We start from the raw sequence: 16759 nt of genomic DNA on the forward strand, positions 1-16759 counted from the left end.
CACCCCACATGTTATATGGCAATCCATAACTTATTAACATAGCATTCATCATGTCCTTTAGAGTGCGATTTTTCCGTTCTGCTACTCCATTGGATTGAGGAGAATAAGGTGGTGTGACCTCGTGAATAATTCTGTGTTATGCACAGAATTCACCAAAAGGTTGTACGTATTCACCACCACGGTCACTTCTTATCATCTTAATTTTCTTATTAAGTTGATTTTCAACCTCTTACTTATAGAGAGTAAATTTATCTATAGCTTCATCCTTGCTTTTTAGCAAATATACATAACAATACTTTGTACTATCATCAATGAAAGTAATAAAGTACTTGTTACCTCCTCTTGTTTGAGCAAACTTTAAATCACAAATGTCACTGTGAATTAAATCAAGGGGTTCAGTGTTTCTTTCAACCGTTTGGAACTGGTTAGTTTTGCCTCTACACAAGTTTCACACTTATGTTTGGAATCAATATTAAACGTGGGTATGTGATTCAAGTTAATCAGTCTACGCAAAGTATCATAATTAACATAACCTAGTCTACCATGCCATAAATTTGAAGACTCAAGCAAGTAAACGGAAGAAGTATTATTATTATTATTATTATTATTATTATTATTATTAATAGTCTTTGGCTTAACAACCATTACATTCATCTTCCACATTCCCTCTTTCACATAACCCTTCCCTATAGGAACACCAGCTTTATTCAGTATAATTTTCTGGGACTCAAAAACCATCTTGAATCCGTGTTCGCTCATCAGCGTTCTAGAGATCAGATTCCTGCGAATGTCAGGCACTTACAGCACATTCTGTAGCTTGACACTTTTTCCAAACGTCATCTTCAAGTACACAGTACCTTGCCCCTTTATCTTAGAGGTTGCCGAGTTTCCCATGTAGATCTTATCCCCATTTTCCACCTAAGTAAGGTCGGAGAAGGCAGAATTTTTCACACAGACATGACGAGTAGCTCCAGTATCAAGCCACCATTCCTTTGGATTAGCACCCACCAGGTTTATTTCAGAGACCATAGCACATAGGTCTAGGTCAGCGATCTCTTGGGACATGGCTTCCACAACATTAGCCTCATTTCCTTTCTTTTTTGGTAGTCTACAATCTGACGATTTATGTCTCGTCTTGTTGCAGTTAAAGCACTTCCCTTGGAATTTTGGCTTCTTTGAAACTCCACCTTTTGGTCCTAGTTTGGACCGTGGCTTGGCCTTAGGCTTCTTCCTCGTGGATTATTTGTCATGCTCCACCATATTAGCCTTGGCAGCATTGGGATTTGAGGACCGCTTCTCAGCACTTTTGTTATCCTCTTCAATGCGAAGTCTGCGAATGAGATCTTCAACACTCATTTCCTTTCGCTTGTGCTTCAGATAATTTTTGAAGTCTAGCCATGCAGGGGGTAGCTTCTCTATAATAGCAGCTACTTGGAAAGACTCACTCAAGACCATCCCTTCAGCATGTATTCCATGGATAATCAACTGAAGATCTTGCACTTGGCTTATCACATTTTTGGAATCCACCATCTTGAAGTTCAAGAATTGGCCAACCAAGAATTTCTTGGCTCCAACATCTTCGGCTTTGTACTTGTGGTCCAAAGACTCCCACAATTCCTTAGCCATTTTCTTCACACTGTACACACTATACAGCGAGTCAGACAAGCCATTCAGAATGTAATTCCTACAAAGGAATTCAGCATGCTTCCATGCCTCAACTGCATTGCAATGACCCGACTTTTCTTAACTAAATCCACTGAAATATGACTATGACTATCTGGGGTCAACTGGACCCTAACGGTCAACTTTGGTCAAAATCGGACGTTAAGAACTAAATAAACTTTAAAGTAAACTTTAGAAAATTTTGCATTGGAGTACTTTGAAATAAAATAGTATTTGGATGGGATCCCATAGTTTTAAAAACAAAATGTATTTAAACATAACTTAAGAAATAGTCTGTGGCCATAGGGCCTTCTTTAAGTAAAACTAGTAAACATGAAATTGATAAAACTGTTACTAGACTTAGCGGAAAACTTAAGAGAACCCTGACAACCCTGCAAGTCGATTGTTTCACAGTATGCATACTTCAGACAGAATCCCCTCCAGCTCATTGCACTGCTCCTTAAGCTTTGCCCTCACCTACACACAGAGAGTAACTGATGAGCTATAACGCTCAGTAAGGAAGCTAGCTACAACTCATGATTTTACTATCTAAAACAAACTTTGCATAACAGAAATGCATATCTAGAACCTGCAAACTGAGCAACACGTCTAGCATATTCACATAAGTCAAAGTGTTGCGTAACATACTGAAATCATATAACTGAGCCATCGTGTTATCTGTTGGGGTTTTAATCCCAGTGTGGCCTCCACGGCCCAGAGAATACTCACCTCCCGTACCAAAGGGGTACACTCCGCTAAAACATGACGACTTTACTGACTTGGCGGATAACCCCACTGTACGGCTGCATGGGGAATCCGCCTTCACAAGGCCTTATACTGAGCCATCGAGTTATTTGTGGGGTTATGATCCCCGGGTGGCCTCTGCGGCCCAGAGAATACTCACTTCCCGTGCCAAAGGGGTATACTCCGCTAAAACCCGATGACTTTACTGAGTGGACGGCTAACCCCACTACACGACTGCATGGGGTCCACCCTCACAAGGTTTCCCTTGACAGTCACAAACATTGGACATGCATTCATGATAACTTTACTGCACTAAGCACATTCAAACCCGATAGATGGGTACTATCATGCGCATCCAGCCATATAATCACACACATATATATAGCAACTAGAATTTAACCGGTAGTATACAAACATGCAAACAATTCACTAAGATCACAACAAGCTAAGTTACTCTTGGTGTATACTTCCTTACCTCTTGTCCTTAGCTTTCGTGAATTATGTCTTTGTGAGTATTTCTGATCGCGTTTAGACCCTATAATCATATTGGGATAATATGTCTTAGTTTATGCTTACTAAGATTCTAAAATATATAAGGAAATTAAAAAAAAAAACAAAACTGAAATTCCCGACCCTGGCCTAAACCCGAGCCCTTGGGGTAAAATGACCATAATACCCCTCTCAGAATCCCAAACTCAACTTAGAAAATTATTATTTCCAATAATAATTTTATCCTAGGCCATGTTCGAAATTTCAAGTCAAAACTCCAATTATTTCTTAAAATTCCGTTTTCCGATGCTCGAGTCCAATGCATGAGCCCCGAGCCTACCTCTTGACCTTGAGACTTAAAATCGGTAATATTGTACTTCCTAAAATATTTTCTAAGTCCTTGAAATTTTTTCGTAGATTCTAAGTCATCAAATCTAAACTTTGAAACTAACTCCCAAACCTAAAATTTTTCTTGAAGCTTACATAATAATTCCCGAGCATAGCTTGTAAATTATTATACTTGGACAATTAACTAGGGAATTTTTATCCTTAATTCTCAATAATCAGATTTTGATCTTAGAATACCTAATCCCAAGCCTTGCAGTAACTTTCTAAAGTTTCGGGACCAAATACCACTTTTTGTCCTTTTGGTTACATATTTGTAACCAGCTGGGTCTTGCACACATGCATGCACGTGAACCCCATTCTCATCAACCTCATCACATATTCAGCCATGGCCATCCCAACCAAGGTTTCTCACCATGGCAGCCACGATCTCACTCCCTAGACCACCATGCTCATCATCACTTCGGCCACCACTAGCATCACCATCACCACCACCGGCCTCCACGCGTGACCACCCAAAGTGGTATCCCCCACGCACGGCCAGCCATCACCACCCATCTTCAACCACCACCAAATCATCTCAAACTTCAAGAGCACATATATTAAACTATCCCTAGCACCTTACGGATGTTCTCTAGTTCTAAAACGCTGATTAAAACCATACATAACAGCCCATAAATTCATCACCATCTTAAGAAACGAAAATGAAAAATCGGAAACTTAAAACTACGAAGGAAATCTATGAATATATACCTCTTACTGTGGCCGGTTCTTGGTGTGTTCTTTCTTCTCCTCAACTTAGTCCAAAATACTATGAACACAAAAAAAATCATTTGAAATGAATTTGGTACCTAGGATCTAAGAGAAAAATCAACGCAAAGTATGTTCGTACTTACGTTTTTCCTTCGACCTGTTCTTGTACCGAAACCTTCAAGAATACTCTCCTTTCCTTTGCTTTCTTCTACAATGGATTAAGAGGTTCTATGAACGTGTTGAGCGTCTGTAACTTCAATGAAAAACCCAAAGAAAATAACTCACCTTGTTCTTATCCCCTTGGACCCGAACGTACAACACTACAAGCACTGTGCACTTCTTCTTCTTCTTCTTCTTCCTCTCTCTCGGTCCTTCTTTCCAATATCGCCAATGGCTGATGCAAATGAGGGATAATGTCTCTAACTTCCTCTCAACCTCTAATAACCACCCTTAGATATTCAAAAATTTCCCTCCCATTTAGAGTGCTTGGCCGAGACTTAATGAAGAAGCACAATGCATATGTGCTGAAAGTTACAAATATTTATCCAAAATAATGCATTAAACAATAGCTTAAAATAATTAAAATCAACTATGGTCTAACCACTAAATAATGCAGCTTTGGTATAAACTTATGTCTATGATTTTATGTGTCATTTCAACATAAAATCATAATTTTAATTCCATAAAATTTCCTTTTGAATTATTCATACTCTTAGTGACACTACAAAAAATAAAGCATATACCGAGAACATTATACCGAGAATTCTCGGTATAGACAATTCAGAACAGCGCCATATCTACGCAGTTTTTTTTCATTTTAGTTGATGTACCGAGGACACTATACCGAGAACATGTTCTCGGTATAGGTTCTTTATATATTTCGTCTTCCCCAAACAGAGAGCTCATTTCTCTCTGAAACCCAAAAAACCCCAACCCCTTTTCTCCGTTTTCTCCGCCATTTTTTTCCCATTTTCTGGATTTCGGCCCCCAAAAGCTTGGATTTTGATAAATCTTCCATTCCAAAGAAGATTTAATCAGCAATAAGGTCTATTAAGGTATGCATTTATATATATTTTATTTGTGTATAAATTTATCAATTTTTTTTTTTCTGTTTTGGTCTTCTCTAATGGGATTTTTCTTTGTTTATTTTAAGGTGTTGCATTATTCACAAGTGGTTTTACAGGTATTACGAATTTTCTTTATAATTTTTTGGTTTTTTTTTATATTTTTTGCATAAATATATTTGGGGTTTTATGTATAATTTGATTAATATTGTTAATATATTGTTATTTGTCATATTATATATATAATTTTTTATTATGTATTTAAAATAGGTAAGAATAATAATTAGTAATGAAAATTAGTTAAAAGTTTAGTGATATCCAATTTAGAGGAAATAATGTTGTGTAGTATTTTAGTAAAATACATATATAGCTTTAGGATTTAGTTAGTGTAATCATATAGATAAGTAAGTAATTTATTAGTATGAAACTTTATTAATTTAATAGTTTATTTTTTAGGTATATAATTTGACTTTTAGTTATAAAAATATGTTTGTATGAAAATATAATATTTGAGTGTTTGTTTTTTAGATTGGGTTAAATAATTTTAGTGTTAGATTGTTAGATTTGGTTAATAAAGTTTGATTATTAGAGTGAGTTTTGTTTATTTAATTTGAATTTTGTTGTTGTTGTTAATTTTTTTATTCTTAGTGTTGATGAATATTGATGCTTTGTTTTTGTTGTTAATTTTTAGTAGAATTATGATATTTTAAATAGAAAATTGAATAATTAATAAAATTTAGAGTAATAATTATAAATTATATAGTCATTTACAATGTATTTGTATTGCTTTGTGTATGTTCTGGGACTAGATATTTTTTTATGTGTTATTTGCAGGTTTTTAAATTTTGGAATATATGAAAATACAGTCGTTATGATGCCCAGTTTTTTATAGAATTAAAAGTACTCAATAAAATTTCTAATTTAAGAAATAGTGAATTGATAAGTAGTATAATATATTTTTAATTATGATTAAATAAAATTAACAATAACATTATACTTCCAAATTTTAATAAAAATAAACATTAATCTAGAAATTTTATTTAAATAAGTAATAAATCTTAAAGTAATTATAACGATTTAAACAAATCTTAAAAAATTTGTGTAAATTTATAAAACTATTCAATAAAGCATAAGTAAAATATGTTATTTAATAAATACTGAATTAATATGTAAAAATAAAATTAACAATTATATTATTAGAAAACAAATTTTAAACACAATGTTAATCATTATTAAAATTAAAATTAATATTTGAAGTTAGAAAAAAATAAGTCAAATTTAAATAATTTTAATAATATTTACACTCAAATTTATTATAGTTAGATATCATAAAACAGCACAATTAACTTCAAAGAGCATAAGACATTAAAAAAACATATTTAATTTTATTTGTTTTTTTCTTTGGTAATAAGAAATTATTACCAAAGATATGATAGTGTTATTATCACCTAGTGATAATTTTTAATTTTTTTAGTGTTCATCACAAGAAGCCTTAGACTCGTTCAGAGAGGGCGAGTCATTGAAGACTCTTAAATTTGCCACTCTCTGAATTAGGACACACACACAAATTGATTGTAAGTTTGATAATTCGTGTTCCATGCAGTGCTACATTCATACAATGTCGATCGACAAGAGCTGGATTAATTTGACAGACCGATTATCTGATGAGTATGAGGCTGGTATGATGGATTTTCTCCAGAGAGCTCGGCAGTGCGTGACTCAAGGGGATTGGTGAAATGTCCGTGTGGGAGGTGTGTCAACGTTGAATTTCAGACGATTGATGTATTAGAAAATCATCTCTTTGTAAATGGTTTTCTACGGAAATATACCAATTGGCATTGACATGGAGAAGATGAAATAATACCAATGAGGAAAGTGATAGATCAAAATGATGAAGATGAAATGATGGATGTTGTCAATGATGTTATGCAAATGACAATGACGAATATGAAGAGAATGAAAGGCGATCAAGAGATACCTACAACAGACTACAGGGGTGGGCAACATTATAACGATTTGTTTGCTGAGATCGAGGCTCCATTATTCCCCGGGTGTCAAAATTACACATCATTGAATTTCCTAGTGAAGTTAATGCATTTCAAAGTGTTGGGAAAAATTCCCAACAAAATATTTGATGGAATGCTGGAGTTGTTACATGATGCATTTCCAGCCCCAAATAAGCTTCCAAAATCGCATTATGCAGTGAAAAGGTTGTTGCGGAAACTTGGATTGGGCTACGAGTCAATCCATGTCTGCAAGCATGATTGCGCATTGTTTTGGAAAGAACATGCTGGAAAAAACAAATGTCCTGTTTGTGGGGAGGATCGATGGGTGGACAAGAACACCAAGGGAAAGAAAGTGCCTCATAAAGTGATGCGATATTTTCCTTTAACCCCTAGGTTAATGCGAAAATATGCATCGAGGCACATTGCTCAACATATGAGATGGCATCACTAGAAACGTATAAAAGAAGATGGTGTATTACGTCATCCTTCTGATGGGAAAGCTTGGAAGGACTTTGACCGAAATAATCCAACATTTGCAATGGAACCCAGGAATGTGCGGGTTGGATTGGCTGCAGATGGATTCAATCCCTTTGGTAATATGAGTCTTTCTTATAGTATGTGGCCGGTTGTGTTGACAACATATAACTTGCCACCATGGTTGTGCATGAGAGAAATTAATTTCATGTTGAGCTTATTAATTCCGGGACCTCATTCGCTAGGTAAAGATTTTGATGTTTTCTTAAGACCATTGATTGATGAGTTAAAAGAATTATGGGTGACCGGTGTACAGACTCGAGATGCAGTCGATGGTAGTTTCTTCACTCTTCGGGCAGCTTTGATGTGGACTATAAACGATTACCCAGCAAGGAGTAGCCTTTTTGGATGGACTGGCCAAGGTTATCATGCTTGCTCTACTTTCAATGTGGCAACACCATCTATTCATTTACAAAAGAAGGTTTCTTTTTATGGTCATAGACATTTTTTACCAGTCAAACATGCCATTAGAAGGGACAAGAAGACATATGGTATCGTTGAAAAAAGATTACCACCAAAGCCATTAACCATGCAAGAAATGTTCACACAAATGAGTTTTATACCCGATTCTCTTCCTGGTAAGCATGTCAGTTATGGCGGCCAAAAAAGAAAGCGTACAAAAGAGCAAGTAGGTTGGCAGAAAAAAAGTATATTTTTTGAGCTCCCATATTGGGCCAACATAATGTTGCGACACAATCTAGATGTTATGCATGTTGAGAAAAATGTGTGCGACAGTTTAGTAGGCACAATAGTTGGGCTGGAGAATAAGACCAAAGACACAGTTAGTGCTAGAGTAGACTTGGAGAAGATGAAGATGAGACCAAAGTTACAGCTGAGGAAGTTGAATGGTCAGATACAAAAGCCTGCGGCTAAATTCACTTTCACTGTTGAAGATCGCCAAAAGTTTTGTCGATTTCTTAAATCAGTGAAGTTTCCAGATGGTTTTGGATCTAACCTAAGGAAAAATGTGATTGATAATGACAATAAGATCACTGGTTTGAAATCGCATGATTGTCTTATCATTATGCAACGCCTTTTGCCAGTTGGTGTGCATGCATTCCTATAGAAATCGATGAGTACAACTATTATTGAGTTATGCACTTTCTTCAAGCTCATTTGTGCGAGAATTTTCAAAGTCTCAAATTTAGAAAAAGTCAAAACTTCAATTGTTGAGATTGTTTGCAAGTTAGAAAATATTTTCCCACCTGCTTTTTTCGATATCATGGTCCATCTACTAATACATTTACCGGAAGAAGCAATACTTGGAGGACCGGTTCACATGAGGTGGATGTATCCTTAACATAAGGGACCAAACTCCATTTGATTTTCATCCTTCACAAACTAGAGATGAAGAGATGTCTGAGATGAGAGAGCGTCTTCGACAGTTAGAGGAGCATGTCCGGACTCATTGTATCACCCCGGGATGTCAATGTGCCCCACCACCACCCGATGATCCCGATGTTGGAGCACCGACTCAGTAGGACTTATGTATGAATTTTATTACAATGGACTATTACATTATCATGTTTAAGACAACTCTTTATTTTGATTCAGCAAACATACTCTTATGTTTTTGTAATGACCTAACTACTCTAGACTTTTGGACCATTAACGAAAACTATACATAAACACTAATCCTTAATAAAACTTACAAGTGAAAAGACCATAACTTTATTTAAGAAACTTGTAAAAATAAAAGTTAAACTTACATAAAATTCAAGTTAGGATATGGGATCCCATTGTTTTAAAATCAAAACATGACATAATTAAAAAGAGATTTACATAACAAAATGCGGAAAGATACATGTAAAAACCATAAGAAACAAAACTACATCCTCGAATCGAAACGCTCGGCTCTTGAATCAATTCCTCCTCAATACACATTCTCTAAGCTTCCAAGAACCTTCCCCGCCACTAAGACCTATTTTCATGCACATATAAACAAAGAGGAATGAGCCTAATGCCCAGCAAGGAAAATCTAACATATAGCCATATACATAAAAATTCACAGTGCAATATAAAAAAAAAACATACCATAACACATATATCACATACAAATTATAATGGCCATTATTACTTGAGGTCCCATAGACTAAACAAGTCATATGCCCATTAGATTAGTGGGGTTCTGCTAGCTAAGCAGGTCATATGCCCATAATCTATTTGGGGTCCTACTAGCTAAGCAGGTCATATGCCCATAATCTATTCGGGGCTTGTTAGTCATATGGGTCATATGCCCAAGTTTACAAACATACATATCATAACATATTTCATAACATAAAAACCATAAGATAACATACAAAACATATAGCACATAAATCCTATCCTATTTTCCTTACCAAAATAACCGGGATATGAGAACTGATTTGGGACCTTGGAACACTCCTAAAAACCATTTATAATAAGGTGAGTATATTGAAGAAAAGGGAAATAAAAGGAATGGGAGGACTATACCATTGAGAAAAATACTTACCAAAAACTTATGTGCAAGTTCTTAGATTTCCTAACCAAAATAAAGAATAGGTTAGAAGGCTGAGTAGAAGACTATGAGAACTTTAAAGAAAATAATACCGAAATGGACTAGAGCTTGGGATACCTTGAGTACTTCTATGATCAATCTAAACCTTGAACCGAATGTGAATAGAACCTTACTTCCCAAGTGTTTGGTAAGCTTATAGTGATCAAGTTTATAATTCACAACCCAAGTGTTTACACTCTCACAATAACCTAGCAACTTGCAGCCTCTGAACTTAACTTGATGAATGAATGAAAAATGCTTGGTGCTAGGTCCTATTTATAGAGTTCTAGGAATAAAAATCTTATTTTTGGCTTTGAATAAAAATAATAAATTTAATTGAAAATATTTGAATATCCTTTAGCCAAAGTCTTAGGAATTGTTCAAATTTTCAGAGAGATTTAATGATTCAAAGCTTGACTTTTAAAATAATAAAAACAAATAGAATCCTAACTTCACTACAAAAATCAGGGCCTATACTGAGAACAAATGTCCTCGGTATAAGCCCGAATGTCCTTGGTATATCTTCTACCGAGACAATGTCGTCGGTATAAAGTTATCGGTACAGCCGCGTCGGTAAAACAAAACTTATACCGACGACATTAAAAATGTTCTCGGTATAAGTTTTACCGAGGATAATGTCCTCGGTAGAAAGTGACAAATGTCCTCGGTACAACAAACCCCAATTTCTCATCGTACTGGTATATACCGACATCTTGGTGATATATACCGAGGACAATGTCCTCGGTATAGACTTGTCCCCAATTTTTTTTTTATATTTGTTATTCCCTTATTTATTTATTTTGAATTAAATATAAAAAAAATAGAATAAAATTAAAACACTTATATTAAAGATATAAATAAAAACATAAGAGTATATTCGCTAAATCAAAATAAAGACTTGTCTTAAACATGATAATGTAATAGTCAATTGTAATAAAATTCATACATAAGTCCTACTGAGTCGGTGCTCCAACATCGGGATCATCGGGTGGTGGTGGGGCAGATTGAGATCCCGGGGTGATACAATGAGTCCGGACATGCTCCTCTAATTGTCGAAGACGCTCTCTCATCTCAGACAACTCTTCATCTCTAGTTTGTGAAGGACGAAAATCAAATGGAGTTCGGTCCCTTATGTTAAGGATACGTCCATATCCTTTCTGGTGGCCCCGTCGTTTTCCGAAGACATTTTGTACCAAAGATATGTCTTCATCTTCAGGCGCACTCGAAACTGGTGTGGAACTCTCAGTATCAGTTGCCTGTGTCTGCTGTGTGTCGCGGTATGCACGCAATTCCTCCTGTGATACAATGTATAATGTAATTAAAATTTTGAAACAATTAAAAATTTGAAAAATGTTTAAAAAAACTTAACGTACCCAAGTATTTTTGGCTGTCTCTATCACCCACCCTGTGCCTGATTTATGGTGAGTATCCATCCAGCTATCCGGGATGGACTCAAGTTGTCCAGTCTCTAAATTGCGCTGTCACGTACATATATTTTTATAAAATTAATAATTAAATGTAAATAAGAAAAATAAACTAAAAAATAATTAATTAACTAAACTTTTTATAGCGTAAGGCTGGGATTGACTGAGAACCTCCATAGCTAAGCTCTTTCAGTTTCCTTCTATTTTCCTTGTTGACCACAGAACGTTTCTGCAAAAAGTTATCGTTAGTAATATATTTAATTAAGATAGTTAAGTTTAGCAAGAAATTAATACCGTAATTTCTGGGCGTCGGAAAAAATCTATTGCTTTTTGCTACTGCGTATCCGTGCAACCACCATAACGATTTTGTGGCCCATTAATCATTAAATGCTCTTTAATATCGTACTTCCAGTCAGAATACTTTTTAGCACACGAAGTATCAATGCCTCTCAAGATCCCAGGCATATGCCCTTCTCCATATCTAGTACGCCCAATATCAAACAAATCATCCTAATTTACAAACATTTATTAGTAAATATCATATATAACATAAAATGAGAATTAACATAAAAATACATAAACTACTTACTTCCAAATGTGCAAGTATTCTTTCTTTCGAGGCATTTGGTACTTTTGACCATTGAGGACAGTCCGGATCTGTGTATTGTCGAACAAGTAATCCGAGCTCTCTTGAGAAATTTGAGCTGTACTCTCCGATCTCTTTATATGTTCTCCCCCGCACATCCCACTCGAGAGGGAGAGGACGCCCCAACTGTTCCCTCTTTTCCCGCGTGTTCAATCCCTTATGGTGTCCACGTTTACTTGGAGGCGCTATTGTATGCAAATTCAATATTTTAAAATTAATATGGATTAATTGTTAAATTTTAAGGAGTATATCAATGTGTAAAGTATTACCTCGTTCACAATCAGCTGGGATATCTGACGGTCCACGTGGAGGATCGCATCCTTCACCATCACCCCCGTGAGATTGAGCAATAACATCAGCCATATCTGTCAAATTAATCGATATTAAAATTACATTTATCAGTTAAAAATGACAATATAAAATTATTTATTGTTAAAAATAATTACTTCAACATATTATAAAATTACCACTTAATTATCACTATAATAATCTTCACTATCATCATCGGTTTCTATGTGTTCATCTTCCTCTTCATCATCTTCATATTCAACCTCCTCCTCCTCCTCCTCCTCCTCCACTTCCTCTTCCTCCTCCTCCTCTTCTTCTTCCATTTCCTCCTCCCTCTCCTCCTCAATTGCAACATTATCTATCTCAACAAATTGTAATGGAGCCCCCGTATGTTCAAAGCTGATTTGTGGCAACGGTCCAAGATCAACGAATAATTGGAAATTAGAGGAACTAGTGTCGTGCATAACATCTACTTCTACATCCTCCGCTTGTTCTTCAACTACTTCTACACACCCAGGGTACGACGCAACACGAGTTGAAGAACCGTTTGCTAAAGAGATTAATTCTTCATCTACTTCCAAGGATCCTGTTTGTCGAAGATGATAAATCTTATTATAAAACCAATTAGGAAATTCCTCTCTATGTAATTGGTCTAGGTTTTCAACACCTCTAGTCTGTAGAATTTCCCTATGCTCTCTGCAAAAAACAAAAACAACTAATTTAAGAGCTACTAATAAGTGTTATAATAAACATGCAATGAAATGATGAACTACTTTAATTACTTACCGAAGATATGGCAAGATCAAATTGCAGTTATTTAGAATATACCAATCTGCTATTTTCTTCACTTCATCTTCCAAAATTGTCAATGATTTCTTACCAATTGGACGACCCTGAGATCGAAAGACCGACATCTTTTTAAGTGATGGACCAACATCTACATTTCGGTCTGGACGATTGAACTTTGTCTCAACACCTTTCAAGTACATGGAGCAAAATGTTAATGCCTCATGAACCACATATCCTTCTGCTATTGACCCCTCTGGACATGCTTTGTTACAGACATAATTCTTCAATTTTTTCATATACCTTTCAAAAGGATACATCCACCTCATGTGAACCGGTCCTCCAAGTATTGCTTCTTCCGGTAAATGTATTAGTAGATGGACCATGATATCGAAAAAAGCAGGTGGGAAAATATTCTCTAACTTGCAAACAATCTCAACAATTGAAGTTTGGAATTTTTCTAAATCTGAGACTTTTAGAGTTCTCGCACAAATGAGCTTGAAGAAAGTGCATAACTCAATAATAGTTGTACTCATTGATTTCTCTAGGAATGCATGCACACCAACTGGCAAAAGGCGTTGCATAATGATGTGACAATCATGCGATTTCAAACCAGTTATCTTATTGTCATTATCAATCACATTTTTCCTTAGGTTAGATCCAAAACCATCTGGAAACTTCACTGATTTAAGAAATCGACAAAACTTTTGGCGATCTTCAACAGTGAAAGTGAATTTGGCCGCAGGCTTTTGTATCCGACCATTCAACTTCCTCAGCTGTAACTCTGGTCTCATTTTCATCTTCTCCAAGTCTACTCTGGCACTAACTGTGTCTTTGGTCTTATTCTCCAGCCCAACTATTGTGCCTACTAAACTGTCGCACACATTTTTCTCAACATGCATAACATCTAGATTGTGTCGCAACATTATGTTGGCCCAATATGGGAGCTCAAAAAATATACTTTTTTTCCGCCAACCAACTTGCTCTTTTGTACGCTTTCTTTTTTGGCCGCCATAACTGACATGCTTACCAGGAAGAGAATCAGGTATAAAACTCATTTGTGTGAACATTTCTTGCATGGTTAATGGCTTTGGTGGTAATCTTTTTTCAACGACACCATATGTCTTCTTGTCCCTTCTAATGGCATTTTTGATTGGTAAAAAATGTCTATGACCATAAAAAGCAACCTTCTTTTGTAAACGAATAGATGGTGTTGCCACATTGCAAGTAGAGCAAGCATGATAACCTTGAGCAGTCCATCCAGAAAGGCTACTCCTTGCTGGGTAATCGTTTATAGTCCACATCAAAGCTGCCCGAAGAGTGAAGAAACTGCCATCGACTGCATCTCGAGTCTGTACACCAGTCACCCATAATTCTTTTAACTCATCAATCAATGGTCTTAAGAAAACATCAAAATCTTTTCCTGGCGAATGAGGTCCCGGAATTAATAAACTCAACATGAAATTAGTTTCTCTCATGCACAACCATGGTGGCAAGTTATATGTCGTCAACACTACTGGCCACATACTATAAGACAGACTCATATTACCAAAGGGATTGAATCCATCTGCAGCCAATCCAAGCCGCACATTCCTGGGTTCCATTGCAAATGTTGGATTATTTCGGTCAAAGTCCTTCCAAGCTTTCCCATCAGCAGGATGACGCAATACACCATCTTCTTTTATACGTTGCTCGTGATGCCATCTCATATGTTGAGCAATGTGCCTCGATGCATATTTTCGCATTAACCTAGGGGTTAAAGGAAAATAACGCATCACTTTATGAGGCACTTTCTTTCCCTTGGTGTTCTTGTCCACCCATCGATCCTCTCCACAAACAGGACATTTGCTTTTTCCAGCATGTTCTTTCCAAAACAGTGTGCAATCATGCTTGCAGACATGGATTGACTCGTAGCCCAATCCAAGTTTCCGCAACAACCTTTTCGCTGCATAGTGCGATTTTGGAAGCTTATTTGGGGCTGGAAATGCATCATGTAACAACTCCAGCATTCCATCAAATATTTTGTTGGGAATTTTTCCCAACACTTTGAAATGCATTAACTTCACTAGGAAATTCAATGAAGTGTAATTTTGACACCCGGGGAATAATGGAGCCTCGATCTCAGCAAACAAATCGTTATAATGTTGCCCACTCCTGTAGTCAGCTGTAGGTATCTCTTGACCGCGCTCATTCTCCGCTTGTTCGTCATTGTCATTTTGCATAAGATCAGTGAGAACATCCATCATTTCATCTTCATCATTTTGATCTATCCGAGCTCTCATTGGTATTATTTCATCCTCTCCATGCCAATGCCAATTGGTATATTTCCGTAGAAAACCATTTACAAAAAGATGATTTTCTAATACATCAATCGTCTGAAATTCAACGTTGACACACCTCCTACACGGACATTTCACCAATCCCCTTGAGTCAACGCACTGCCGGGCTCTCTGGAGAAAATCCATCACACCAGCCTCATACTCATCGGATAATCGATCTGTCAAATTAATCCAACTCTTGTCGATCGACATTGTATGAATGTAGCACTGCACGGAACACTAATCATCAAACTTACAATCAATTTATGTGTGTCCTAATTCAGAGAGAGGCAAATGTAAGAGTCTTCAATGACTCACCCTCTCTAAACGGGTCTAAGGCTTCTTGTGATGAACACTAAAAAAATATAATATTATCACTAGGTGATAATAACACTATTATATCTTTGGTAATAATTTCTTATTACCAAAGAAAGCAAATATAATTAAATATGTTTTTTTAATGTCTTATGCTTTTTGAAGTTAATTATGTTGTTTTATGATATCTAACTATAATATATTTCAGTGTAAATATTATTAAAATTATTTAAATTTGACATATTAATTTAGTATTTATTAAATTACATATTTTACTTATGCTTTATTGAATAGTTTGATTAATTTAAACAAAATTTCTAAAATTTGTTTAAAATTTATTTTACTACTTTAGGATTAATTTTTATTTTTATTAAAATTTAGTTGCATAATGTTAATGTTAATTTTTTTTAATCTTAATTTTAAAATATATTATTTATATACAAAAATAAATTATTCAAAAATTGAAATAAAAATTAAAAAAAATACAGAAAAATTAAAAACAACTAACAAATATTATTAAAAACATATTTTTTTAATTTTAATTTTAATAATGATTAAAACTAACAAATATTAAATTTAATTTTTTTAATTTTAATTTTAATTTTAATAATGGTTTTCTAATAATATATTTGTTAATTTTATTTAATCAGAACTAACACATATTATTTTTTTACATATTAATTTAGTATTTATTAAATTACATATTTTACTTATGCTTTATTGAATAGTTTGATTAATTTAAACAAAATTTCTAAGATTTGTTTAAAATTTATTTATTTACTTTAGGATTTAATTATTACTTAAATTATTTAATTAATGTTTATTTTTATTAAAATTTAGTTGCATAATGTTAATGTTAATTTTTTT

The 16759-nt window shown here is 35.0% G+C and overlaps 1 protein-coding gene across 1 annotated transcript; it reads right to left on the minus strand.

Annotated features, from left to right (window-relative positions):
• Positions 1-11872: 11872 nt before the first annotated feature.
• LOC133825815 (uncharacterized) lies at positions 11873-15413 on the minus strand. The gene is made up of 4 exons (XM_062258709.1): positions 15083-15413; positions 12455-12502; positions 12129-12370; positions 11873-12049 (listed from the first exon to the last, which is right to left on the minus strand). Exons 1-4 carry the CDS (start codon positions 15102-15104, stop codon positions 11873-11875), a joined length of 489 nt encoding a protein of 162 aa, XP_062114693.1. The 5' UTR covers positions 15105-15413.
• Between the last annotated feature and the right edge of the window lie 1346 nt (positions 15414-16759).

Source organism: Humulus lupulus, chromosome 3 (assembly GCF_963169125.1).
Source record: "Humulus lupulus chromosome 3, drHumLupu1.1, whole genome shotgun sequence".
Taxonomy (NCBI): Eukaryota; Viridiplantae; Streptophyta; class Magnoliopsida; order Rosales; family Cannabaceae; genus Humulus; species Humulus lupulus.

Excerpts from the sequence above, each read along its gene's own strand:
- LOC133825815 (XM_062258709.1), bottom strand. The coding sequence starts at position 15,104 with ATGTCCTGTTTGTGGAGAGGAT. Across the intron at positions 12,503-15,082 it reads GTCCTGTTTGTGGAGAGGAT|GCGATCCTCCACGTGGACCG; the intron begins CGATGGGTGGAC and ends ATGGTGAAGGAT. Across the intron at positions 12,371-12,454 it reads CCCAGCTGATTGTGAACGAG|CGCCTCCAAGTAAACGTGGA; the intron begins GTAATACTTTAC and ends TGCATACAATAG.